Source organism: Schistocerca americana, chromosome 7, assembly GCF_021461395.2.
Source record: "Schistocerca americana isolate TAMUIC-IGC-003095 chromosome 7, iqSchAmer2.1, whole genome shotgun sequence".
NCBI lineage: Eukaryota > Metazoa > Arthropoda > Insecta > Orthoptera > Acrididae > Schistocerca > Schistocerca americana.
In genome coordinates, this window is record NC_060125.1 from 149,299,042 (window position 1) to 149,326,017 (window position 26,976).

The following is a 26,976-nucleotide window of genomic DNA, read 5'->3' on the forward strand; positions in this document are numbered from 1 at the left end:
CCTTTTTATTGCAATAGCATCTGAAGACGATCGTGCCGGAGAACATTATTCGCGAAGATCGTCCATATGACCTAGACGGGAAACTTCATTAAATTATGTAAACGTACCTTCTATTCAAAATACATGGAAATCGAGCAGATAAAATTGGTAACTTTCCTTTTAGTAGCTATATTCCATTGTGTTTCAGACCTCTTTCGTTGAGAGTAGAAAATAAATAAAGTTTTAATATATTTTACGACTGTGATTTATGAAAAATAAATCTGGACCAATAGTCGATTTTCTGATGGAATTATGTCATTATTTTACTTTTAATTATTTCAGATTCAGCTGTGTTGATTACCAGACTGGAGTTTCCACATCAACAATTGTTTGTGTCCAATAGTCGTTTTGCAGTTCCGAACACTTTTCTACTAACGTGACAATCCATGTTACCAATGCATGAACTGCGACTGTCTGTCATTTTATTAATATGTAAACTGAATACTAATTCACTGTTACCATGGTTAGGAAGCCGAAATTCATTGAAATACAGGTATATACAGCAATTCCATGAAAGTACCCGGTTCGCGTTCTCAAAAATTAATTATGCAGTGAGTAAACTCGTCATAAATAATGTATAATCACACAGACGCATGTGATACTAATGTACATCTGGTGAGTTTGTTTTTATATTTTTATTTTGTCAATTTTTTTGACGAGTTTCGTCACAATATGCGAGCTGAAGATACTTTGTCATGTGATGAATCAGTACATAGTGCACTGGATGCTGATTAGTAAGTTCATAAACAGAAAAATTCTTGAATTAACGAAACATGAAAACATTTGTGAGGGACTAGACGAATAAATAGCATATAACAGAAAAAATTTTCAAATACAGCGGGGAACTATTGTGGGGGATAGAAGGAGCGTAGCACAAATACATCCTCCGTATTAAGTTTGAAGACTTAGACTTTATAATTTTTTCGGGTTTGCTGCAAAGCTACTGAAAATACAACTACTTGAATAATGCACACCTTCGTGTACAAGCATCAAGCAAGTGATATCGCAATACACATCGTTTTTCCGTCTAGCCTTCACTGAATGAATGCTGCAGCTTTCTCTGAATGAGTTCACATTGTTAACAACAAAGTTACACGCTGGAGTGTACGTTGAAGAATGGCAGACTTTGCGGACTGGCAAAAGAAATCAGGCAGAGGACCTTGTTCTGATGAGTGCGGAGCGTAGAACCAAAATTTAATGCCATGAAGATAATAGAAAGGATATAAGCAAAGTTTCTCTTGTAACGTGTTCGATCAACATCATACTGGGGAATAATCAGCTTTCGAAAATTAAATGTTAGTACCAGCAGCCCTAGAAAATGACTGTTGTTGGTTTGTCAGATGGCTGAATTAAACTGACAGTGGCTGGGAACATAACAACAAGAGATCTTCATGCAAACATATGTTAGGATGATGAGAACGATCGGCTGTTATTTATACTCAACAAATGCTTAATATCACTGCCACGAGAATATCCAGTAAAAATAGTCACTGTTAAATTTATTCTACCATAATTGAAGTTGTAATTTATAATATATAATCAGACATACACATGTCTTGACTATTTCTATGATGTAAAAGTCTGATATCGTTTGGTTTGCACTGACTCTGCCACGTGCTGTAATAAGATAGTCTGCGTCTTCCATCTCATTTCTAGCGTGGGTTGCCAGTTTAGGGACAAAGCAAGTTCTATATTTTCATAAAAAAGTACGTTTCAGTTATCCTCTGTTTTATAGTTCATACTTTGACAAGGGACATTTACCTGCTGGTATATATTATGCTCGGTATCCCATGTACCCATTGCCACCAAATCAGTAAGTTCTTTTATATTCTCTTGGTAATGCAATCTCACTGAAAGGGGTGACGCAAATATTATGAAATTTTGTGTTTCTTCCGTAGACCAAACCGTACCTAAATAAAGGTGAAACTAGTGATTGGGAAATAATAAATAAAAAAAATAATACTGCAAACGACGCCGCTTGGTTATTCATATGGAATATTTCTGTTTTGTATGTCGGCAATGAAATGTTAATTAATATAAGATAATAATGAAGACCTCCTAAGATCATTAGTAATATGAGCTTGAGAGAACTTGAATAGTTGGTTCTAGGTTACTGAAATTAGAGTGACGGTTGTTGGGATTTTCACTCTAGGCAAGCAGTGACGACGGCGCGGGCACGTGTGCCTCATGCTTACCCCTGTGGTGCCTCAAGTGAGGCGCGTGTTCGTGGTAGAAGGCCCAGCTGGCGGACCTGTGCTCGCGAGCCTCGCACGCCGCGAGGGCGGCTGCGGCCAGCAGCACCGCCGCCGCCCCCACGCTCCAGCTCCAGCACATGGCGGCGGGGCAGCAAGTGGTTGGCTCCAGACGGCCGCCTCACATGCCAGGCGCCGGCACGCTACCCGCACCGCAGCAGCGCGGCGACTGCCGCTCCAGCCCGCGGCTCGGCGTCGCGACGCCTCGCGACGCTGCCTCGGTCGGCGTCGGCCGGCGTCGGCGTCAGACGGTGCGCCCCCCTGCCGAGGGAGGGGCGGCGCCGGCTGTCTGGCCGTCACCGCCAGAGGGCGGCCGAACGAGGTAGCGCACAGCCAAAAAAGCCCTACGCACGAGACACAGGTGATTTTCGTCAGGTAAAATAAAACTTAATTTTAAAAATGATGGTGTGGTTTTATTCCTCACACTCTTGCGTTCGAGAAATAATTTTTGTGTTGACATCAGATGTTCCCTGCAACTCCTGCTCCAGGTGGAAAAAACGCTGGCAGCTTGGACATTGTTCATCGGCGGGAATTAACGAAGCCATGGCTACCTAAGATACGAGCATATCCACACACTCAAAACATTCGCATCACTAGGATACATAACGAAACTATGCGACTGTCTGTTTAGCAATGAAATTAAAATTGTAGCTTGGCCCTGTAAATGAAAGTTATGCGGTTAAAGACAGAGAAATGCACGTATTCTTCTTCTGCATTGTTGGCGCCTCGTCTTTGGCTCTGACTTTGTTCTGGAGGAATCTAAATAGAGCGTGTGTTAAGATCTGGTTAGTAAATGTCTTAACCTAAGCCGTTGTACAAAGCAGTGGACTGTTACTGGAATTGCCGGCCGTGGTAGCCGAGCGGTTCTAGGCGCTTCAGTCCGGAACCGCGCGACTGCTACGGTCGCAGGTTCGAATCCTGCCTCGGGCATAGATGTGTGTGATGTCCTTAGGTTAGTTAGGTTTAAGTAGTTCTAAGGTTTAGGGTACTGATGATCTCAGATGTTAAGTCACATAGTGCTCAGAGCCATTCGAACCATTTTTGAACTTAGCCATCAATATTTCCATTACCTTCTGCCCTGCTCTTTCATGTAGACAGATAAGCTAACCATCCATTTTTTTTTCCTTTTCTCAACACAACTCTATTTACGCCGATTATCTAACAATAATCCACTGACGCAATTCCTTGTACAACAATGAAAATCACTAAATTAACTACTTACCGTTACTACGGTAAACTGTATATTTCTACAATCTAATGCTATACTACTCGATGAATGGTTTTAGTTGGTTGTTGTGGTGAATTCCGAAGGGTTTCCTTGTTTTCATTGTCTCCAGTTCATACACTTTCGGATATGCAAATCGTCTGGTGCATAAAGGACCATTGCATGCCGGAAAAATTTGTGGCATACACGTTTTTGTCGATTGAAAAGGCGGGAGGATTACAGCAATTTTTTCCTCCTCCTGATACTGCCAAATCATTGCTTTTTTGAGGGCCACCTCCCGGAATATGCGCGATGCTCGGTCCACTATCTCGGAATGACGTTGTCGCGCTGTGTGTGGATAATCCACAATCGCCGTCAGTTTATCCGGTAGATGTTAGTTCTTGAGCACGGTGGGGGGAGGCAACAATGTCGTTCAATGTGCTGACTCCTCCATCACATCCTGTATGTCCTTAGCACAGAGGTCGCAGGACGTGTGCTGTTTCGCTCAATGTGATGCAGATTGATAAGCTGATTTGAAGACTGGTGTGCTTTTGCTTAGTCCAAAGGTGTCTTTCCACTTCTGGGATTTGAACTGCAGGACATTGTCTGATATGACCTTGTCGATGTGTCCTACCTGTTGGAGGAAGTCTTTGCATAGTACTTCGCAGACCATCTGTCCTGTCTCCTTACGCAACAGCGTCAGTGTTACAAACTTGCACGTCAGTTCCGTCACCATTATTATAAAACAGAAGCCAGACCTAGTTCTGGGGAGGGACCCAATTAGATCTGTGTGTCTTGATTTCACGCAATTTGACAGGTACGATTGGATAGAGATCCTGAGCAGCGAGTGCCGAAGGGTTGTCATTTTGGCAATACTTGTATACGGAAAATACCTTCCTGAGCACAATCATGCAGTAGACACATTACCTTTCCTGCTGCTAAAGGCACGTCTAAAGCAGGTTATGCAGCGTCACTTATAGGAAGTGCAGACATGCCTCGCTCGAGACGAATATTGAAAGTATGTGGTTTCGCAAGACGCTCGCCAATAATCACCGCCCACTCACTAAGGCCGGTTGGTTAAACTGGTGCTGATGGTTTGCTGCCACCATACCACGAGGATTTTCTGAAGCCCACACGTGGGGTGGTTTAGGTTGAAGATACCACTCCTGGTAAAGGCAGCAGGCAATGTGACCATTTCATATCCATATTGTAAAAAATAATTTGCTTCAGTATTTGCTTTAGTATTGCATGTTCTCTGTATGGTTGGATGTAACCTACGGCCGGCCGGAGTGGCCGTGTGGTTCTAGGCGCTGCAGTCTGGAGCCGGGCGACCGCTACGGTCGCAGGTTCGAATCCTGCCTCGGGCATGGATGTGTGTGATGTCCTTAGGTTAGTTAGGTTTAATTAGTTCTACGTTCTAGGCGACTGATGACCTCAGAAGTTAAGTCGCATAGTGCTCAGAGCCATTTGATGTAACCGACGACGTCTTTACAATATTAGTTTAATAATGTTTTATTTACCTACCTCATATCATGTGAACAATCATAGTCACATCTGCGATATTTCACTGTTACGTGCTAGATAACTTGCCTGACTTCATTTATATTTTCACATCTTAACTCCACATGATGTGACTTGTATCACATTTCACTCAGTAATGCACTTAAAACAAACCGATTTAGTTCACCTCTAACTTCATTTTCCAAGACTTGTTCATCATGTTTGTGTAACCAATCTAACGACCAAATCATTCTTTATGCTTATCAATCCAGTGACATTAGATCATACGTATCACGTGTTTCGGTAAGCAATAGACCTTACAGCCCATAAGAAAGTTTTTCAATCGGTCTTCTCTTTGAAAGAGGCAGAAATTGTAACTTAATTAAACAAGAATAGTTTCAATTGTGAATTCGTATCAGTAGAGCTTGTGCCACCTCCTTACACTGTACACGTATTTGCAGATAAGTAAACATGAAATGAGGCCAGAATCCTAGCTGATAACTTTGTGTTAAACTGTAACTCTAAGCAATTAGAAATTGTATTAGCAGCCATTCGCGGTTAGGTTGATATTTTTGTACTTCTTATGTTTGCTGGTGCAGATACTGTGTACCATCAACTTTAGGTCCGTTTATATTTATTCCAATTAAGTGCAGGAGAGGGCTGTCCTGTGGCAGAAGGTGGAGTGTTTATTGTGCTTTCATCCCTGTTACCCCATTCACTGCTGAACATTCCAGTGTTTTACATGGGTGCCATGACCAGTCTTGATGGTTGGTAGTTTTCTTTTTCTCTTTCTTCTTTTTTTTTTTCTTTTGAAAAATACTGGTAGGACCACTACAGTGGTTCAGTAGGACAACTCCCACTCAGAGTTCTATTGTAACTGGGAGATTGTATAAGGCTAAAGCTCTCTGGCAAGCCTCCTTCCATTTATACTAAATTTATCTGCCCCTTGTCATGACCGGCGATAGTTGTCGTCGGTAAAGTGCCTAATAGTTCCAGCCTGTGAATGTGTGAGAAATGCACAACTCGCACCCTGCTCTGAATGTGACTGGTTTGTCATGGGCACTCAGCTTGCGTTCGTCAAATGGCCACCGAAGGAAGCTAACGGAACCAACTGGTCCTTTTCACTAAGTCGGGGTTAGCACCTGTGGCACAATTCGCCTACTGAGATAGCCGATGGGAACAATTTGAAGCGTTTGTTGCGACACCGCAATTAATGGGCGCAAAAGTAGAAGTCTTGAAATTTGGTTTAAGCACGGGAAATTTGGAATTCTTAAACTAGACACTGATTCACCCATCGCCGGCTGACATCAGACGGGAATTTCTGGGATAAAACAGCGAGGAAGCTGATCGCCCAGTGACTGACGACATTCCGGGGTGGGGATTTTTTGAACATGATATTGACACGCAATTGGCGGAAAACGAGTTACATTTTTCCATATTGGCGTTTGCGGCCACACTGGCTCAAAATACCGAGTCAGGAGCTGATGAAAGAAAAAGGGACACTCCTATTTTGGTGGTGGATGGAAACAGGTGGCTGGTTCGAGACGTCGTGGCGCTTGGACGTGTCCAAGTCCTGACGAGCGAGATTCTACATCTCCATAGTCCTTCTACTCACTACCATACACGCTGGTGAGAGTATAAAGCATCACAGCTTAATAGATGGAGTTAATGTTTACATAGGAAGTGTACCGTTGCCACACCTCCGCTAAACCCGATTCATGCCATATTATCGTTTGATGTGGTATTCAGTCCTCCACTGGTGTTTCTAAAGTAAACGTTGGGTGGTATTGGATCATTGATTTAATGGGCAGCAACGATACGGTAGGCGTCACCCAACTTCCATATCTTATTGGAATGTTGATGCCAATCCTTTGTAGTTGGTTAATACAATAAATAATCGGTTTATATTTGAGCACATAGTTCCCTTCAATTCTATATACAACAGGATTATTGCAATTTCCCATCTTCTGGTAGTGTATTAGGCCATTCCAAGATAGCAATTCCGTTGCGCAATTTGCCGTTAACATTGAGTCTTAAGGAGAGTGCGGCGGAGTCTAGGTAGATCCATTACTTTGATAGGTTTCACAGAATCACACACCGCAGGTTACTGCAGTCTTTCACGTGCCTCTATTCACTAAATTTTAATTGTCTTACAATAAAACAATTATGCATGCAATATTCGCCCTTCCTATTCTATTACTGTATCTCAGTGCCGTTGAGAATACAAACCTAATTTGCAGCTAAATGTTCGCTAATTTCGGTCTTTTAATTGTTATAGTGAGAGTAGTGTCTTTTTGACTATGTGTGCTTGCCTCCAGTTGAGAAACGGTGAATATCTTCTTCGCACACATCTTCAGTGACTTCACATGGATATCTGATAAATAGGAATGCATGACAAGTGTATACCTGAACTTGGCATTGCAGAGAAAGAAAAGGAAAGGCTATGTCAGATCACCCACTGCCTGACTGCTAAGTATTCCTGTATTAAAGACGATCCGAAAGTCATTAAGTTATCAGTATGCCACACAAATACAGCTTTCTACAACAGTCTGCATTTTTCGTTTTCTATCTCTCTCTGCGAGGTTCATTCTGTATATAGCATGTAGTTGAAGCTTAATAGTTGATTAAAATGCTGGCTACATTATTGCTTTTCCTGCACTACATCATTGCGAGTGACACGTGGATTTTACCGTAGTCCTACGAGAGAAGCCAGTTTCAGGCGTGGTTATAGTTCACCTAAAGTAAAATTTTCAGTTACTATAGCCCGTATATAATGTACTGTATTCTATTCAAAATAAAGTAATGCAGATACAACGAAGAATTTTATCTTTGAAGTATAAATACAGGTTAATTTGTCACGATACTGTATACGATGCTAAACACATCCACATAGTAGATTAGAAATTAATGTCTCGCACTGGGAAGAATCTTTAAATACTTTATTCATAAAATTGCTTATCTTCCCGCATGACACGAAATTTTAGTGTGCTTTCTAGTAACGCCAGTCACGCCCAAATCTTTTCATTCTGCTGATGGATATCTTACAGAAGGGTATCATTTTGCAATTCATTGAGCTGTTGTCGGTAGTTTATATCATAGTTCCAATGTAACTGTCAAACAGATTTCATTAACACTATACATGTGACTGCATGCTAAGATCACAAGCGAATGTAATCGATATGGTTACTGTGTCGTGAAACAGAATACAAAAGAAAAGTAAAAATTCGTTTTTTGTTCTTTATGCGCTATTTAAAGGGCTGGGAATGGAAAGGACATGCAAGATAGGCATCGATATCAATATAGCTCTACCACACGACAAAATCCACAGGAGGGAATTTTCTTACAATTTCTGTCACACTGGATGTTAATTGCCAGAAAACCACTTGCGAAATTGCAGCATCACAAAACACAAGTTCTGCGAAGGAAATTTGGACAGACTGCAAAAATCATAATTTTTCTGTTCTGTTCGTTATACTCACGGAATGGAAATAACTCAGCTAAAAGTTTTCAGTTGAAAAACAATGTGGAAGATCTGTAGAAAAATCTGGAAAAACGCATTCCGGCCTAAATTAAAATAAAACTGTATTTTGCTTTACTTTCGTATTGTTTCGTCATCTGTCCAATAAATGTAGTTATTTTATTTTTATTCCTATTCTAATTTTTCTTTGCTACTACGTCACTATGACGACACAGAAAACCAATCTAAACAAAGCATTTATCTCCTCTGATTGTTTACTTGAACATCGATCTTGCAATCGAAATCAACATGTAAATAAAACACCTTGAAATGCTTTTTGAGCTCAAATGCAATGGAAGAAAATAAATCATTCGTTTCACATAAAATCGTGACTTAAATCAGTTAAGACAAATTTTAAAACAAAACCTCATGATTCCAAGTCGACCATATTCCAGGCGCATCACGCGTTTCCAGCATTTCAGCATTGTAAGTCGGATAGAATTCACATAGCATGTAAAATTTTCCACTGGCGTTCTTATGAATATAGGCTATTTGTCTTATACGAGGGTCACTCCAAAAGAAATGCACACTATTTTTTTTTAAATCCATCTTTTATTCTACGTGTTTGAAAGTTTTACATTGTGTAGATACATCCTATAGGAACAATATTTTCATTTCTCCTCATAATTTCCATCCTTCTCAACTGCCTTACGCCATCTTGGAACCAGCGCCTGTAAACCCGCACGGTAAAATTCTGGACCAAACTGTTGGAGCCACTGTTTGGCAGCGTGCACAAGGGAGTCATCATCTTCAAACCTTGTTCCACGAAGAGAGTCTTTCAGTTTCCCAAAGAGATGATAGTCACATGGAGGCAGGTCAGGACTGTAAGGCGGGTGTTTCAGTGTTGTTCATCCGAGTTTTGTGATCGCTTCCATCGTTTTTGGAGTGACACGTGGCCATGCATTGTCGTGCAACAGCAAAACACCCTGCTTTTGCCGATGTGGTCGAACACGACTCAGTCTAGCTTGAAATTTCTTCAGTGTCGTCACATATGCATCAGAATTTATGGTGGATCCACTTGGCATGATGTCCATAAGCAAGAGTCCTTCGAAATCGAAAAACCCCATAGCCATATCTTTTCCAGCAGATGGTGTGGTTATGAATTTTTTTTCCTTGGTGAATTTGCATGATGCCACTCCACTGATTGCGTCTTCGTCTCTGGTGAAAGATGATGGAGCCATGTTTCATCACCTGTCACAATTCTTCCAAGAAATTGATCTCCACCGTTCTTGTACTGTTCCAAAAGTTCGCTGCATACCGTTTTTCTTGTTTCTCCGTGAGCCACTGTCAACATCCGGAGAACTCACCTGGCACAAACCGTTTTTAACGCCAACACATTCAGTATTCTGCCGACACTTCCTTCCCCTATCCCAACGTAGCGTGACAATTCGTTGACTGTGATGCGTATGTCAGCAATCACCAAATCGTTAACTCTCTGCACATTGTCTGGAGTGTGTGCAGTACGATGTCTGCCGCTGCGAGGACAAAAAATGGTTCAGATGGCTCTGAGAACTATGGGTTCAAATGGCTCTGAGCACTATGGGACTTAACTTCTAAGGTCATCAGTTCCCTAGAACTTAGAACTACTTAAACCTAACTAACCTAAGGACATCACACACATCCATGCCCGAGGCAGGATTCGAACCTGCGACCGTAGCGGTCGCGCGATTCCAGACTGTAGCGCCTAGAACCTCTCAGCCACCGCGGCCGGCCGCGAGGACAATCCTCAATATTTCCGTGCCAGCTTTCATCACGTAACCTGCTTGCCCACCGACTAACTCCGCTGCGATCGACAGCAGCATCGTCATACACCATTTTCTACCTCTTGTAGATGTTTCCCACTGTCTCGTTTTCACAGCACAGGAATTATTTGAGAGCACGTTGCTTCTGACGAACGTCAAGTGTAGCAGCCATCTTGAAGACATGCTGTGATGGCGCCACTCACGGGAACAGGTTGAACTAAGTTTGAAAACAAGTGGGAAGGATGTATCTACACACTGTAAAACTTTCACACATGCAGAATGAAAACTTTATTTTTACAAAAATAGTGTGCATTTCTATTGGAGTGTCCCTCGTATATGGCCGCAGTTATTAACAGATACAATGATCACTCAAAATAGGTATTTTCCTCATTTTTACATTGTTCACTCATTTCCAATAGCTTTTCACAAATTCACAGAATTTCACGAATAAATTTATTGAAATCTGGAGTTGATAACACCTGTCTAGTCGACTGGTAATTATATAAACACTGGTTGGTGTTCATTACGTTCTCACTTTAATAATTTCTTCGTCTTAATTTCGTTTCGCATTCTTTAAACCCAACGACAGGCAAGCACCTCTCCTCACTACTCGATCACTGCTGTCTCTCGATTTCTCCGCATGATTGGTTTGATCTCTCAACGACATTAGGCGTATATAATGCTTGCTTTCAGTGTTTCCTTGCATTCGCCAACAGCCAAAACTGTTACTGAGCGTTGAGGTCATATAGTATTGTAGAAATTAGATACAATGCTGTTGCCGGGCGACATCCTTTACTCTTGCGCAGTATTGCGAATGAGCCTTGCCTACAGAAAGCGCTTCTGTTATCTTGCCAATTTACATCAGATTTATAGTGCATCGAGGAATCCGAGGGATGGACTGTACTTGAATGTGTCGCGTTCGTGCTGTCGGAGAGTTCGATGGTGTAGGAGTATGGGTGCAGTAGATCCCGGAATAAAATCCCGCAAACTGCTCGAATATCGGTGGCTATATCCTCCATTTGCTGCTCTCCAACTCAGCGCAAAAAACTGACCGTCAATGCTGAATGAATTTCATATTTGTTTTAAGTAATGTACACCCGGTGCTTACAAAAGCACATAATGCTTCGGTTTCTCGTCGTCGATGACTGCCCAATAGTTTCAGTGTTGGAAATCAGTATTATATTGCAGAACATCACGTGATGACTGATTGTCACTGCTTTTGAAGTCTTTGTCACTACTCTCTTCATCTGCTGCAGCTAAAGAGCTGTAGAGATAAAATATTTATAAAAACTTAAGAGATACAGTAATTGGATGAGCCTTACTAGACGCCGATCAAACAGTAACACTGTTCCAAATAAAATTCTGTACCTGACTAGATGTACAACGCACACTGCTTTTAACACCACTATCCGCCAGCTAATGTAGGTTTACTTTCCAGTGTCTTAAAGAAGACAGCATGTCGTTTTATGTTCATCACATGCAACAACTGAATATGGTTTGGTTCACTTTTTCTGTTAATCCATGTAGCCCATTTGACTGCATTATCCAATAACTTATGTGTACTGGAAACATTTTTATGCCTTATCCTTCTTCTTCTTCATCATCATCATCATCCTCACCTTCGACCTTTTATACTCTCATTCGTTCAGCAGATATAATGTCTTATTCATCTATGATCTCTGAAATCGGTTCCTCGTTGCCGACGGATGACAAACGGTTGAAGTCTTTAACGTCAATATTGCAATGCACAACATAAAATGTTGGCTTGATGTCACTGCTGTTGAAACCTGTGTCACTAAACTTTTCATCTGTTGCATTTCCTACAATACAACACTTGTAGCTGCTTTGCCACGCCATGCCTGTTGAATACGCTACAGATATACAGATTTCGAGGAGAAGCAAAAGATTAGTGTATTACGCCCCTTCGACAACGACGTCATTAGAGATGGAGCCCAAGCTCGGATTGTCGAATGATGGGAAAGGAAATCGAACATGGCCTTTCAAAGGAACCATCCTGGCATTTGCCTCAAGCCATTTACAGAAATCAAGGGAAATATAAAGGTGGGATTGAGCCGTAGTCCTCTGGAACGCGACTCCAATGTGCTAATCACTGCGTCACTTTAAGCTCAGTACTGATTTCAATAAGAAATCGATTTCCTCACCTGCATTTACTGTTACAGTGACAACTTCATGGTGAAAAGCAACTTTAAATGCTCGTTTGATGACTTTATCCAGCGATTGAATTAACAGTGTTGCATTTTGAGGCAAAACAAAGGCTTAATTTTTTCATCTTGTGACTGCAGCACACCAACAGGTGGCTGAGATGTACAGTGCCCAAGGGACAGTAGAGCTTCTACTCTCAGCTTAAGGGATCGCAGCGCTTCCTCACCGGCGAAACAAACTCTTTCTGAAACCACTTTATGAAGATATCACAGGTCATCCAAGCATTTCTTGAATACTTGTAATCGAACTGTAATGGTGACTTTTTTACGTGCCTGTGTTATCAAAGGTCTGTACTTTCCCGTCTCCCTAGGGATTTCCGGTAATGGCTACCAGACTTATTTGTGACAAAGATATGGGTAATTCTGTCGTTATTCATTATGAAACCCACCTCATTTGCGAATACTTTTACATTGAGAGTTCTGATTGTAAGCAGACGACAAAAAAGAGCCATTACATCACAAATACACCCTTGAGGGTTATTTTGTTTTTCGTGTACCGTTACTTTGTGTAGACTTTAAGAAAACTATGAAGCAGATTCAGCATCGGAGGCCTTGCTTCTCCTTTAACGCTTGTTTGGAAAATTCCATGGGTGCCATTCCATCCCCAGAATGAAATTTTATAATTGAGCTTTTCTATTTGAATCGGGAAGTGCGAGTACTTTCTTTTATTAAAAAAATAAATAAATAAACGCTTTTCATAATATTCATCACATTCATCCTTTTCTTATCCATTTCCAGGCAACTTTCAACTTTGTTTACAAAACTTCTAGATATATTTTCGTCTTTCATCCGGTCCCTGATTGTCTTTAAGTACTCCACACTCACGTGGTAAACTTACGTTTGTATCACCATATTTCCCATGATCTATAATTTTTTTTCTTTTTCGCACACAGACTGTTCTTTTCGTTTCTGCAGCATCACATCAAGCCCACAAAATGGTTCAAATGGCTCTGAGCACTATAGGAGTTAACTTCTAAGCTCATCAGTCCCCTAGAACTTAGCACTACTTAAACCTAACTAACCCAAGGGCATCACACACATCCATGCCCGAGGCAAGATTCGAACCTGCGATCGTAGCGGTCGCGCGGTTCCAAACTACAGCGCCTAGAACCGCTCGGCCACACCGGCCGGCCAAGCTCACAGAAATCTAGACTACGAATGAACAATAAATTATGGTTGTGCTCATTTCAACAATTATCAAGCTCTGTTACATACCTGTAGTCACTTTGTTGTCAGTGTCACAGTGCTTAACTGCGAAACGTACACTCAAGTTTGTGTTCAGTGACAGTTATGATTTAATGATAACAGGAGAAACCAAAGGTTTAGTGTAGATATCCCTGTCGCTTTCGGTTATTAGTTTGAGGGCCTTAAGATTGCAGGGGTAAATGCTAAAACAGAAATGCTACATGCAAACTGTGATGAGACTCTCACACGACGGCATATTCGAATCCGAGATATATCGGGCATTCATTGTAATTTCTTTCCTCCTGCTTCATTATTTCTGTAAAGTTGTTTTGAGGAAAGCTGTACTTCCTTCAGTTCGTCTCGTGTCTTCAAAGAGATAGTCGTTGAAATTTCGGCGAGATTGTGACACTACAAAATACTGTCTGACACCATAGCAAACCAATACTGTTGAACTATTTTATTCTTTTCCAGGAAGGTATTTTTCTATTACTATCTATAATCAGTTTCACTATTGTATAGACATCGTAATAAACTAAATACAAGAGGTGCGTTTGTTATACAAGAAATATTATCTCAAAGTGTTAAATCTGTTTTGTAATATCTTTGCAGCAGAAACACCGGCAATGTCAGGAACTTTGTTTCGTGTGAAGTCACGTACACTCTCTTGGTTGTGCTGCTAGATTAAGGGGAAATGGCGCTACAAACTTACGCTGTACGCTGCTTTGCACCCGGTGAAGCCATGTCAGATGCCCCACAACGTTAGCAGACTGCTGCTTAAAACTGCTTCTTTTTCTTATTTTCTGTCACGTAAACGCAACAGTTGTTTTACATGGAAAATGTTACAGCGGTTTCGTAAATAACACAGCGTCAGGAAAGTACTTTCAGATGTTTCTATGATCTAAAATGCATATTTGATTCAGTAATATGAAGCATTTCGCCTACGTAATGTAACTTTCTTTTTGTTATTCGTTTCAAATAACCAAGGAGAGAAGTATGTTATATGAAATCCCTGCTTTGGTAGTTCAGCATTTTCCTTAATACGGACTGACAAACTGATGTTCGGTATTCACTAAATCCCTGAGAACACGTTTTGTTACGTTTGGTCGGTTACACATCTTTCCTTCCCACAGCTTTCACGCAAACTAATTTTCTACATAATTTCATAGGAACTCTTATTTCAAATGACGAAAATAGAACCGCAACGGTAAAAGTAAAAAGCACGTACCGCTTATGTCTTTTCCAACCCTCACTGTCATAGCCGGCTTGATAAACTACGCGAAAAATTTTCATATGCTCCAGCTCGCTAAGCGCGAACTATTAACCCTGCAGAAAAATGAGCAGGACCCTTTTGTAGGAAATTTAATGTAGTTGAATTTTTTAATGGGGTACGTTTTCGGTGGTTGTCTCGGTTTTTTAATTGTTCGAGAACGCCGTAAAAAAGTGAGCGTTACACCCACTTCCGCCCCACACTCATCTCTCACCAGTATGGATTTCTGCTGTATTATTCGTGCCACTCCATCCTACCACTGTACAAGAATTTCCGACTACACCAACTAATACCAACAGTCCACCCTTTTCGATCTCCATTGATTAGGCAGTTTCTAAACCAGCATTTTCAGCTACTTTGTTAATATTCGAGGTTAATGAACGAAAAAAGACTTTTGTAAACGTTACGCTAAAACTATTGACGATGACAGTTAGATTCACACTTAACCTTTCAAAGCACAGTAATTTCTCAGTCAGAAAACCTAACGAATACAGCGACATACTTGTTGATTTTATGCTGTTGACATTCACAAAACTGTTAGGTATCATTTACACAAACGCCAGTTTTACCGTTTATAAGTCCTCTACTAAACCGTTGGCGTATTAAGGCCAGTCAACGAGGTCAAAATAGGTCGAATGTGAATAATAATTCGTGCAGTTCCTAATATCTCGACAGTCGCAGGCAAGAGTGCCGTGAACAACGTACTAGAAATCCTGACCGGTGGGGGCTGAATGTGGGATTGCGACTCCTTTTGAATGTCACTTTTGTACGTTCGTCTTGACTGTATCTAAAACTACGGCATCTAGCGAAAATGTATCCCAATACAAGATTTAACTACATTAACCGACCGCTGGAAGATTCTCTGCAGTGGCACCACTAGATGCGGTATGGAGTGGCCACAGAAGAGTATTTGCATATGGAGATATCATTATTCTGAATTATGGAAAGTTGTTGCCGCAGAGCTTCACTTTGCATCATCAGCTTCCAGAACTATAACAACGTCAACGTCCTATTTTTGAATTTGTAAGCCTTTGAATTCTCCAGTCTTTGAGTGATTTGGACGGTATAATTTTAACGTGAATTTTAATTACAACTTCATAGTCAGTACCCCAAGTCATTAATACCTGCAAAAGGATCCCTCTCCCATTCTCCTATATACTATACTACTTTAGCGAAGTCTGGACAATAAGTTTGCCAGAATGTAAAACAATACTTTTTCTTGTGTTTGAAAGTGCATGTTGTACCTAGTTAATTAAATTCATTAACCAAAGTCTCAGAAACAAAAATATTGACTAACTTTTGAAGTTAATTAAAATTTAATTTGTATTTCAAAGAACTGTTGAAACTATTGAACTGAAAAATCATAATAAATTTCACTTTTTATTTAACCACATTCATTAATTTGATGTACTTTCAGTAATTATATGTCTTGATGAATTGGCTATCCTATTTCAGCATTGCCATGGAACTGTGTTAGTGTTTTATAGTGATTAACAATGAAATGACGTTGAGAGAGAATTTAAGGTATTTGTCAAAGGTTGTCTGTCAAATTTTAATGTCATTATAAACGCATAAGGTAACACTACAGTCCATTCAGTTTTCATTTTGTTTACAATTACTTTAAACAAACCTGCAGCTGTCGGTGTGAACCTAGACATAACCATATGTTTTAATCCCTGAATATGATCAGTTACTCCTGTACAAGTAATGAGACACATCGTAAATACATGTGTTTTTCATTGTTAGTGTGAAGGAAAGACTGTAACAGCAGAGTCATGAAAGTATGGGGAGAGGTGGGCTGACCTCAGGCCATGCATGGTGAAATACCTGTTGTCATAGCTGGAAGAAATAGTTTTTTTTATAATAATCCCAGATAACATGTTTCATTGCCTAAAGAGTATCACTAGCAGTCTAAAAAATTGTGAAATATCACTCACAGGATAGATTCTAACACGTCAAATGAAACACTTACTACATGTAACAAAGAAGAGGTAACTATTGAAAAACGAAACATGACTTTTTACGGACTTCATTGTCGTTCATCAAAACATGCAATCAATAACAAATAAAATAGAGCATTTTCATTTTAGGCCCCAATCTTTGAACTACAATGTAGTTTGTGCCACCGAGCGCTGGTGCAGAGACACAGAAAACTAACATGTGGCACTGTCGCTGTGTGAAAGACCAAAGTGTCAATCAAGACATGTACTGTATGTGAAGACAAACATTTAGTATCACCATGAAATTAATAATTTTGTATGCACATCGATTACCAACTGAGAATGTGGACTTGTGTATCGATGAATTAATGTAAGTTCTAGATAATGTCTCAAGTACACAAGACAACATAATTTTCTGTGGAGTCACAAACATAAAAATAAATACGATAAATGAACGTAGTAGTACCCTTAAAAGTATCCATTAGAGTTTGAGTGTGTTCTTGTTGGTCAATAGAGTAACAATGGTGACTATAACGACTGCATCAGTAGATGGTCATGTGGGCACAAATGCGGGTAGGGAAAGGGTGATGCAGCTGCAGAAGGTCTTTGTCTACCAGAGTACTTCTACCACACAACAACAGTTAAATCTTACTGGAAAAAACCCCTAATCTGCAGCCTACAATAGTTTATTTATCAGACGCAAAAAGAAAATATTTTTCAAGGCAACTAGAAAACGAAAGTTGCTATGAATTGCATAGAGAATCCAATATAAATGAGAAATTATCTAAAATGGAACATTATTTAAACTTATATCCAAAAGTATCCACGTCCATATCAATGTCTCACAAACGCAAGTGGATTAGCAGCAAAAGCAAGCAGATGTTACGAAGTCCTCCCAAAGCCTTAAGTACCTCATATCTACGAAAAAAAGTGATAATGAACCAGAGTACTTAAATTTCTGTCATACATAAGTAAAAGATCTATGAAGGTACTAATAGCTGAAGAAAATCCATTTAATGACCAAACAATATACAGTGCAGAGAATAAAACCAACGCAGTGCAGGAAATCATTGAAAAGAGAGAGACAAACGAAGACATAATAACATAACTAGTAATGGAGGAAGATTAAGTATTAAATGATCCACGTCACCCAGCAGATTGTGTGAATGAACATGTTTCAAATGTTGCAGAGAAACTACAACAAAAGTTCCATAAACCCAATATACTACCTGTAATGACTTATGTACTATGTGCAGTGATGTAAATGCCAATTACAGAACACTTACCACAAAAATATATTAATATAGATGTTACCTGAGATAGAATATAATGCCAGTACTGTTTCTGATTTATGTCAATGACTTTTCCAATCACGTCAGTTACGGAGAAGAATTGCTCTTTGCAGACGGCAGAAATACTGAAGACACTGAGAAAGCAAGAGAACTTCAAGCAGAAAAAGCAAATGAAACCCTCAAGGAGGTTTACAGTGGGTTTATATCCAGTAAAGTGACACTGAACATAAAGAAAACAACTGATTGAATTTCCCCTTTGGAGAGAGAAAGAGCCATTGTTAAATCAAATGTTGATGGTACCCCTATACACTGCATAACGAACACAAAATTTCTAGGAATGCAGACTGACACTCAGCTGAAGTGATGTTATAACGCAAAGGCACTTGCAAATAAATGTCATCAGCATGTTATGTCCTTAGAGTCCTGTACCAGTGTGTAACAGCTAGTCTTTCTTAGTCCTCGCTATTCGTATGTACATTGAGTTCTTAGCTATAGAATTGTCTTCTGGGGACAAATGTACAAATACAAACACAGTTTTCCAATTACAGAAAAGGGTTGTGTGAGTAATAACCGGAAATAGTAGTCGAGCTTATTGTAAAGCTCTGTTAAAAACACTAAGGATTTTAACCATACCTTGTACCGAGCGAGGTGGCGCAGTGGTTACACACTGGACTCGCCTTCGGGAGGACGACTGTTCAATCCCGTCTCCGGCCATCCTGATTCAGGTTTTCCGTGATTTCCCTAAATCGCTTCAGGCAAAAGCCGGGATAGTTCCTTTGAAAGGGCACGGCCGATTTCCTTCCCCATCCGTCCCTCACCCGAGCTTGCGCTCCGTCTCTAATGACCTCGTTGGTTGGTTGGTTGTTTTGGGGAAGGAGACCAGACAGCGAGGTCATCGGTCTCATCGGATTAGGGAAGGACGGGGAAGGAAGTCGGTCGTGCCCTTTGAAAGGAACCATCCCGGCATTTGCCTGGAGCGATTTAGGGAAATCACGGAAAACCTAAATCAGGATGGCCGGACGCGGGATTGAACCGTCGTCCTCCCGAATGCGAGTCCAGTGTCTAACCACTGCGCCACCTCGCTCGGTACCTCGTTGTCGACGGGACGTTAAAGACTAATCTCCTCCTCCTTTAACCATACCTTGTAAATACATTTAACAATTAGTTGTACACCTAAAATAATAATAATAATAATAACTGCACGTTACCATAGAACAAGAGCTAGATTGAACTTACATTCACATGAAAGAAAAAACATAAAGTTTAAAACACCAGTTTCTACCCATGAATAACACTGTAGAATAAACTAAGTGAGGAGATTGAAGACATTAAAAGAACAAATTTATTTAAAAAGGCTTTTAAAAATACCTGTTAAGAATAAATTCTATACGATGACGGATTACTTAGATAACACAGGGAGAGGGCTCGTTAAAAAATCTAACACGTATAAATAATAATGGTAATACTAAAACATATATAATTTCACACAACTCTTTTGCACTATGGTTTTTCCTTCTTTCTTTCTTTTCTGGAAACGCTTACTTCCAAAACTATGAAATTTATAACACTAACATCTTTTCGTCTTTCTAGCCCAAAATCTCAATTTTAAAGGGATGCTGGTTCACTTTGTCATGCTAATAAATGGGAAGTTTCGATACACAGAATGGAAACCAGACATCGCTATGTTCCCGACATCAGCTGACAGCATGTGCAGTGTAAAATCATTAAGCAATGTATGTATAGTGTGTCTAGTGTGTGCAGTGACTAGGAGTGAGTTACGAAGAAATAGTGTACCACTATCCGTCCGCAGTGCTAAATAACTTCTTTCTAAAACAGTATTGTACATTATGGAAAATCCGAATGCTGTAACACTGCTTCAAACAAACTGGCCTTGCACTCAGGAGGGTGCAGGCACCATTTTTCGTCCAGCCATCCTGAGTTAGGTTTCCATTGGTTCCCATAATTACTGAATGAAAATGACGGTCAGCTTCCTACTATAAGGCCGTGGCTGACTGCCTGTTCCATTCTTGTCAAAGTAGACCTTTAAGTGAGTACATACCTATACAAGTGAATTACGTCAATGTTTCTGCTTATATATGACTTCGGTTCCGCAGCTTCTCATAGTCAGAACGGCTACATAAAGATTTTAAATGGCGGTGTAACAGAGAACTACACTAATTTCTGAACAAAAATACCCCACAGTATGTGCATAGCATCTACAGAAGAGTATGAGCGTTGCATTGTCGAGCATTAACGCAGGTCTCTGAGTGCGTGAAGAATGGGCTGATAAGACTGTGTTGTGAGTTGTAGTTATTTGCGCTTAAAAGAACAGAAGAACGTAAATTGTTGTTGCGTTCGTTCAAGTGTACAGATGCGGCTACAGAGCATGTATAGATAACATTGCGTCAAACATCCAAGAAGTGAATTGCAATTTTTTTTAATGGGTGAAAGAAGTCCTTAAGAGATAAATACCTGACCCACGCTTGTTCTTGTGTGATTCACATTTCGCAGAAGAAGTTATAAAAAAGCAAATTTTTTAACCATTGATGATAAATTCCAAGATAAAGATGCTGTCTAAAAGCCGGAGCCGTTCCTCATTTGTATCCCAGTTTACATAAATAACTATCTAAAATATTACACGACAGAAAGTCGCCAGTAAAATATTCACAGAAGAGACATTGTTTTCAATGAGAGGAAACTACGACGCCTGCCAATATTTATTCCGCCCAACAAATTGTACATAATGAATAGTTATCTGACGCAGACAGATTTCCATTAAAAAAAGAAGAAGCAAAAAAAAACTGAATTGTTAGAAACTGGAAGTTGTTCCGTAACGAGATAAACTGAGAACAGTGAATTCCGAAATCAATCTACTGCGAAAGCTGCTCGCAGATTAAAACCCTAAAGTTCCTGAGTGACTTAAAAGCTGTGGGATCAAAGGAAGTGAGTGAATTGATCGAATAATTCACAAGGGATATGAACAACTTAGTGGGTGCATTTAACCCATAGTTTCCTAACGGTACTTTGCATAGGAATTCATAGGCTCACAAATCGATAATGACGTTTAGACACATTCTTCCCGATAGAGGTATGTCTTTTGTTTCTAATCCGTAAGAGTAACTATCTACAATACCTTAACAGAATCTGGATACTTGTGAAAAACAGCGTTAACTTTGTTCAGACGGAAAAATTTTATCACGTTCCTCACAACAGTCTTTGTAAGGTCTCTAAACTTCTTTACTTTGCTTATCTTCCTGCAAAACTTTCATTATCTTCCGATGAAAACTGCGAATGTGTCAATCTTCGTCAATATATCATGTAAAACCAAATAGCGTGGGGCGGGGGTTGGGGGGAGGGGACGTGAACTAGATAGAATTTTGGGGCAAAAGAACAGCGAATGGCTTTTGGCACTGGAAACAAAATTTAAAAAACGGAAAAGTTATTCGTTTCACATATCTCTATGGAAGCTCTGCATGGTTCACAACTTATAGAAGCGATAACTGAACTCAGAAAAGGAATGTTTGGTTTTATCGTATGGCAGATTACATTGTCAAGAAGTGTTTGAGCCTTTTAAGTGAAAATTCGTCTAACACGCCACTGTCTTTGCTTACGTGTATTATAGAATTATTGAAGCTTATAGCCACATGTTGAGGTATCGTGTGTCACCTTTCGTCCGGGGTCTTGGGCTGATATTCGTTTAATGATTTTTCTGACTTTCGCCAGTTGGAGTGGCACGCATCTAAGAGATTCTCCTTCTATTGATAATGACGGGACTGAAGTCGGGCGCGTTGACGAGGTTCATACGTGCTCTTCCCGCAGCACGAGAATCCAAGGTTTATTTATCATGAGACTTCCTGGTTTCTTCCTAAAACTATTTCCCAGTTTATGAATTTCAGTAGCTTTCCTGAACAAAACGGAGTGGTAGCTCTTCTCCAGAGCGAAAATCCTGTATGTAGACGAATTTTATTACTCTCTGCGCATGATCCCGCACTGTTGATTTCTCCACTTGTCTCAACTTGCTGTACCGTTTATGTACAATGATTCTAGCACTCATGGATAGTCCACTCATTCCAAAATAGAATTTTCCACACGTGCGCGGCGCACGGTATTCTCTCGTCATTGCGAGTGGATTCTTTTTGGCCATAGCCTATCTCCAACATCTGATCTTATTGGTGGGTTCGTATACAGACTTTACGCTGTGTTTGAGCAGTTTACGACTGGTTATGTGCGCCACTTTTCGGATTTATGGCGGAAAGCCGTATCTGACGTTTCTTCTTTTCACGTCTGACTTTGGCGGGTGTTAGTTTTCCTGACAATTCTTATATAATTGGTGGAGTGCCTACCCTTCATCAAAACGCATCCAAGATGTCACATTACAAGTCGCTGCAGTTCACATACTCATTTTTCATACGCTACTGTCGTATTGTAAATACCTATTTTCTGGCTCGAGAGATGATTTGACAGTTCGTGCATATGTCTTTCAAATATTCACCCAAACCATTTAAGAAAGACGTCGGCCAGAATCCTGAGATGAAAGCCAATAGATATTTATAAAGGCGTCCCTGAATTGAATACATATAAATGCACTTATAAGCGTGCTGGTAATTTAATTATAAACGTAGTAATTAAATAAGTTATTTTTCTCTGGCTGACGAAAATAGTTCTGCCATTTCCGTAATTCGTATAAAGGGCTTTGAAATTTTCTTCTGTTTCGCTAGAGACAGCTGTTATTCTGATGTATAGCACTAATAATTAATGCTAATAATGATATTATTAATATCGACAATAGGCAGAGCCGCAGTTCATTCCACCTACATTACACGTTGACGACTTTGAGGTGTACGGCTTGAGCTCGGAAGATACTGTCACCCTCGAATTGTCCGTTATGTCACGTCATTGAAGGAACATTGGCGAATCTGCCATTTCTCACTTCATTTTTTGTATAGTGAATATGGTGTCAGACTTAATACAGGACCAAATGTTATTCATTCTCAGTGAATATGACACTTTTTATCAGCTCACATTTTCAGTGAAGGTGTCACTATTTATCAGGTCACCCAGGCATTTTTTAATCCGCTCTTGCTGACTGACTATTTAAAACACTGATGCGGAATGAAGGTCCTACCCCCTTCCGTCGCACTAGAAGCTAGCTGCCAGTCTCGCAATACCGCAGAAACGACGGCAATGACGTTCGCGCTCTGATTTATTAAACCCGCCACGGCCCACATTCCTCAGATGCTTTTATAATATTGAAAATATGTGACACGCTAATTAACTTTCTTTCAACTATTTTATTGGCCTGTGGCAAATTAGATCCATCAATCATATGTTACAGTGTAGCTCGTAATACTCCATTATTAGAAATTCTTGTGAAACCAGTACAGGAATATCAAACGAACTTTCCACGAAAAAAGGAGAACGTGGCTAATGAAGGCCGTCGATCAGAATGTTCCAACCACGCCACCTTTTATTTTATTAGAATCCGGTACCCAGATTCCAATAACATAATTTCGCCAGCTAATAGCGAGGGTTTGCGTACACTCCTGTCGTTGCCATCAACTGTATCAATTAACAGGCTGTTCCGTGTCTAATGCAGCCGACGAAGCGAGAAAATTATTTCTACTTCCATTCTTTGATACACACTGCTTTCAAAACTTAGGGACTAAATTGGTAATAAAACCCAACGTATTAATGAAAGAGCGGGAGCATGTTGCCAGAGGTCTGTCAGTTCTACACACATTGTTGGATGTCACAGGGAGCGAGATCAGCATAACTACAGGTGCCAGATCGGGTGGTCTCACGACAGGAGACAGTTAAAGAAACGGGAAATCAGAGTGTGTATCAATCAGCACTCAACTACTTAGCACAGTGGTGGTGTTCTTCACTACAACGGAAGTCAAATCTGGATAACTTCACGTGGGGAAAAATCGCCGGGAACTGGAAGAAGGTGGAAGTGCATCGACTGTAGCGCAGCAGTTTGGTATTGCTCACAGCATAGTTTCACGTGCGTGGGCAGCCCGAAAGTGAGCAGGCGGTCGATTATGGTCACCCACAGCAGCAAATAACCGCTACACTGTGCAAAAGTCAAGAAGGGACCCACGCAACGCAACGGGCACAATTGGAACCACATTTAGCAGGTATACAAGGCAGGCAATCTCACCCGCCACAGAGTCCCGGCGATTATATAGGAGTGGTTTCTTTGCCCTACGACGAGTATATTGTTTTCCTTGATACTAGAACATCGTGGACGCTATTTGCTATGGTTTCAAGAGGATAGCGACGGCACCAACGTGGAGTGGGGTCGCATGCCCCTCTCGGATGAGAGCAGATTCAGTCTGAGTACTGATTCAGGACGCACTGTTACATGGCGAGAGATGGAACATTGCCGAGAGTCATAGTTTTGGTGGTTCAGGTGTAAGTGTGTGGGCAGGCGTAGTATTGCATGGGCGATCTGATCTCCCAATCTTTGAACAAGTTAAACTCCTCCGTCAACGTTATTGTGACACTGTAGTCTTTCACGAAGTGCCTCTTTTCAGTGGTATATTCTGCCCTTCATTTTTATGGATACCAGAGCTCAATCGCATCGAACAGAGCAAGTGGAGCAGCTCTTGGAACGACAGGACATTCAGCGAATGTACTGGCCTGCCCGTAACCGGAGCTTAAATTTCATTCAGCACATGTGGAACGCATTGGGGAGACGTTGCAACACGCCCAGGGGTACGACCGACCATCCAGCAACTGTCAGCCGCGGTGCTGGAGGAATGGTGCGCGCTACCATAATAAATGCTTACTAATTATATGGCCAGCATGGGAGCACGCTGCGGAGCATGCACAGCTGTCTGCTGTTATCACACACCCTCTTAATAACCACATGCCGCCTTTTGTACTCACAGGGGTCACCATAAATCGCTGTGACTTCAGTGTAATTATTGTATTTGAATAACAGCATGCTTCCTGTCCGTCTCATTGCGTATTTCTTTCAGTTATCTTACGTACTAAAATGTAGCTGGTTTTTTTTTTTCTAAGTATGGTCGAAGTTTCATCGAACTATGTCACCTGGCAGTGATGCATCACGCGAAAATTACTTGCACCCCAGTGCATCCAGCTTTTAGCGATGACAATTCAAAAGCGGTTAGAAATACATAAAAGTAAGATAATACCATCTTAAGTAGCAAAGTTTTAAGCAGACATCCTTAAATATTTGCATCACGTGGAAATTATTGGAGAATATATCCGTGGCGAGCACAGCCACACAAACGAAACGGTCGGCTACCGCAGCAGAGTTAAGCGACGCCTGCAACTTAGTGCCGGCGCGTTCCGACAGCCGGCGCTAGAGGCGTTCCCGCCAAACATTCAATCAGCCGCGAACTACGCACGTGCACAAGCCTTTTCCCACCAGTCAGGGATCGCCAACGGCCGCCAATCATCACTCCGGAGTCAGTGGAGGAAGACTGGAGCCCCCGTATTAAATAGCCGGGCCGGCCGGGGTGGCCGAGCGGTTCTTGGCGCTTCATTCGGGAACCATGCTACCGCTACGATCGCAGGTTCGAATCCTGCCTCGGGCAAGGATGTGTGTGCGGTCCTTAGGTTAGTTAGGTTTAAGTAGTCTAAGTTCTAGGGGACTGATGACCTCAGATGTTAAGTCCCATAGTGCTCAGAGCCATTTGAACCATTTTTGTCTTAGTCTCAAATACTGGATAAATATCAAGTTTGTTTGTGTATCCATCTTCGGCAGCAAGCATATAAAACTTGTAAATAAAACTGCCTTTTCCTGCTGCTAGCACTCCTTATTGTCTCTCGAAGAAGTGGGAAAATCAAAATCTACAAGCAACTACAAAGCTCTTTTAAAAAAATTTAAATGTAAGATGGTGCTGCTCTCTACCTGTGACAGTTCTTAAGTATGCTAGAAACCAGAGGGTATGAACACTACACAAAAATGGCTGAAGCAAAAATCTAACTGAGCAATTAAATCACCTCTGAATACCTGATCTTGTAAAAATAAGGGATTCACTCACAGACTATACACAGTTGCTTATTCTGATATGACACATGACTATCACGGTGAAAAGAGTTCTGTACAAAACAACTCATGCGGTACTACCCCACCATCCACATCACAGGTTGACAGAAAGCTGCAACTAACAGACTATGTAACTTAATAATGCAAGTCAGTAGTGGAATAAAGAATTTTCTGGTGCAATTTTGATATCAAATTGATATCAAATTGATTAATTGATCAATTAATTACCCTCACCCCTTGGTAATGTCATGGGATTTCCCCAGCTGGCACGTAGGTCCCCCTCAGAGAACTCCCCCATCCCTCTCCCCATCTGGAAATTTGTGGTAAAAGGACTCAGTCTATGCTGAGCTGCCGAGTAGGACAGATATAGTCTTTATTATTTTTGTATACAGTATGGTATGTTGTTAATTAAAGAGTTTGAATTGCTATTCATTGATCATTAGACAGAAGTTCTATCCAATTTCATCATTAACTGCTGAATATGGAGAAGACATTTCCGCTATTAGTCTAACCAATAGCCCTATAAAGTAAATGATCATAGGACTGGAAGTTATTTCCTAAGAACAGGGGGGTAGCTGTTGCTGGGAGCAGCCAAAGAATGGACAGTAATAATATTACAACAATGTGGTGTCGGCTAGCAAATACCTTACAGAACAGTTCTTGTATGGCTTTAACAACATTCTGCTGTATATCAGTTGAGGTAATAGTGATACACGTAAGTTGACTGCTGTCTACATCTACATCTACATCTACATCCATACTCCGCAAGCCACCTGACGGTGTGTGGTGGAGTGTA

General features: G+C 40.8%; 1 protein-coding gene across 1 annotated transcript in view; it reads right to left on the minus strand.

Annotated features, from left to right (window-relative positions):
* Positions 1 to 2,373, minus strand: part of LOC124622807 (semaphorin-2A-like) — a 447,972-nt gene extending 445,599 nt beyond the window's left edge. Inside the window, exon 1 of the mRNA XM_047148597.1 lies at positions 2,235 to 2,373. Coding sequence (XP_047004553.1) covers positions 2,235 to 2,373 — 139 coding nt within the window. The remainder of the gene's footprint in view (positions 1 to 2,234) is intronic.
* Between the last annotated feature and the right edge of the window lie 24,603 nt (positions 2,374 to 26,976).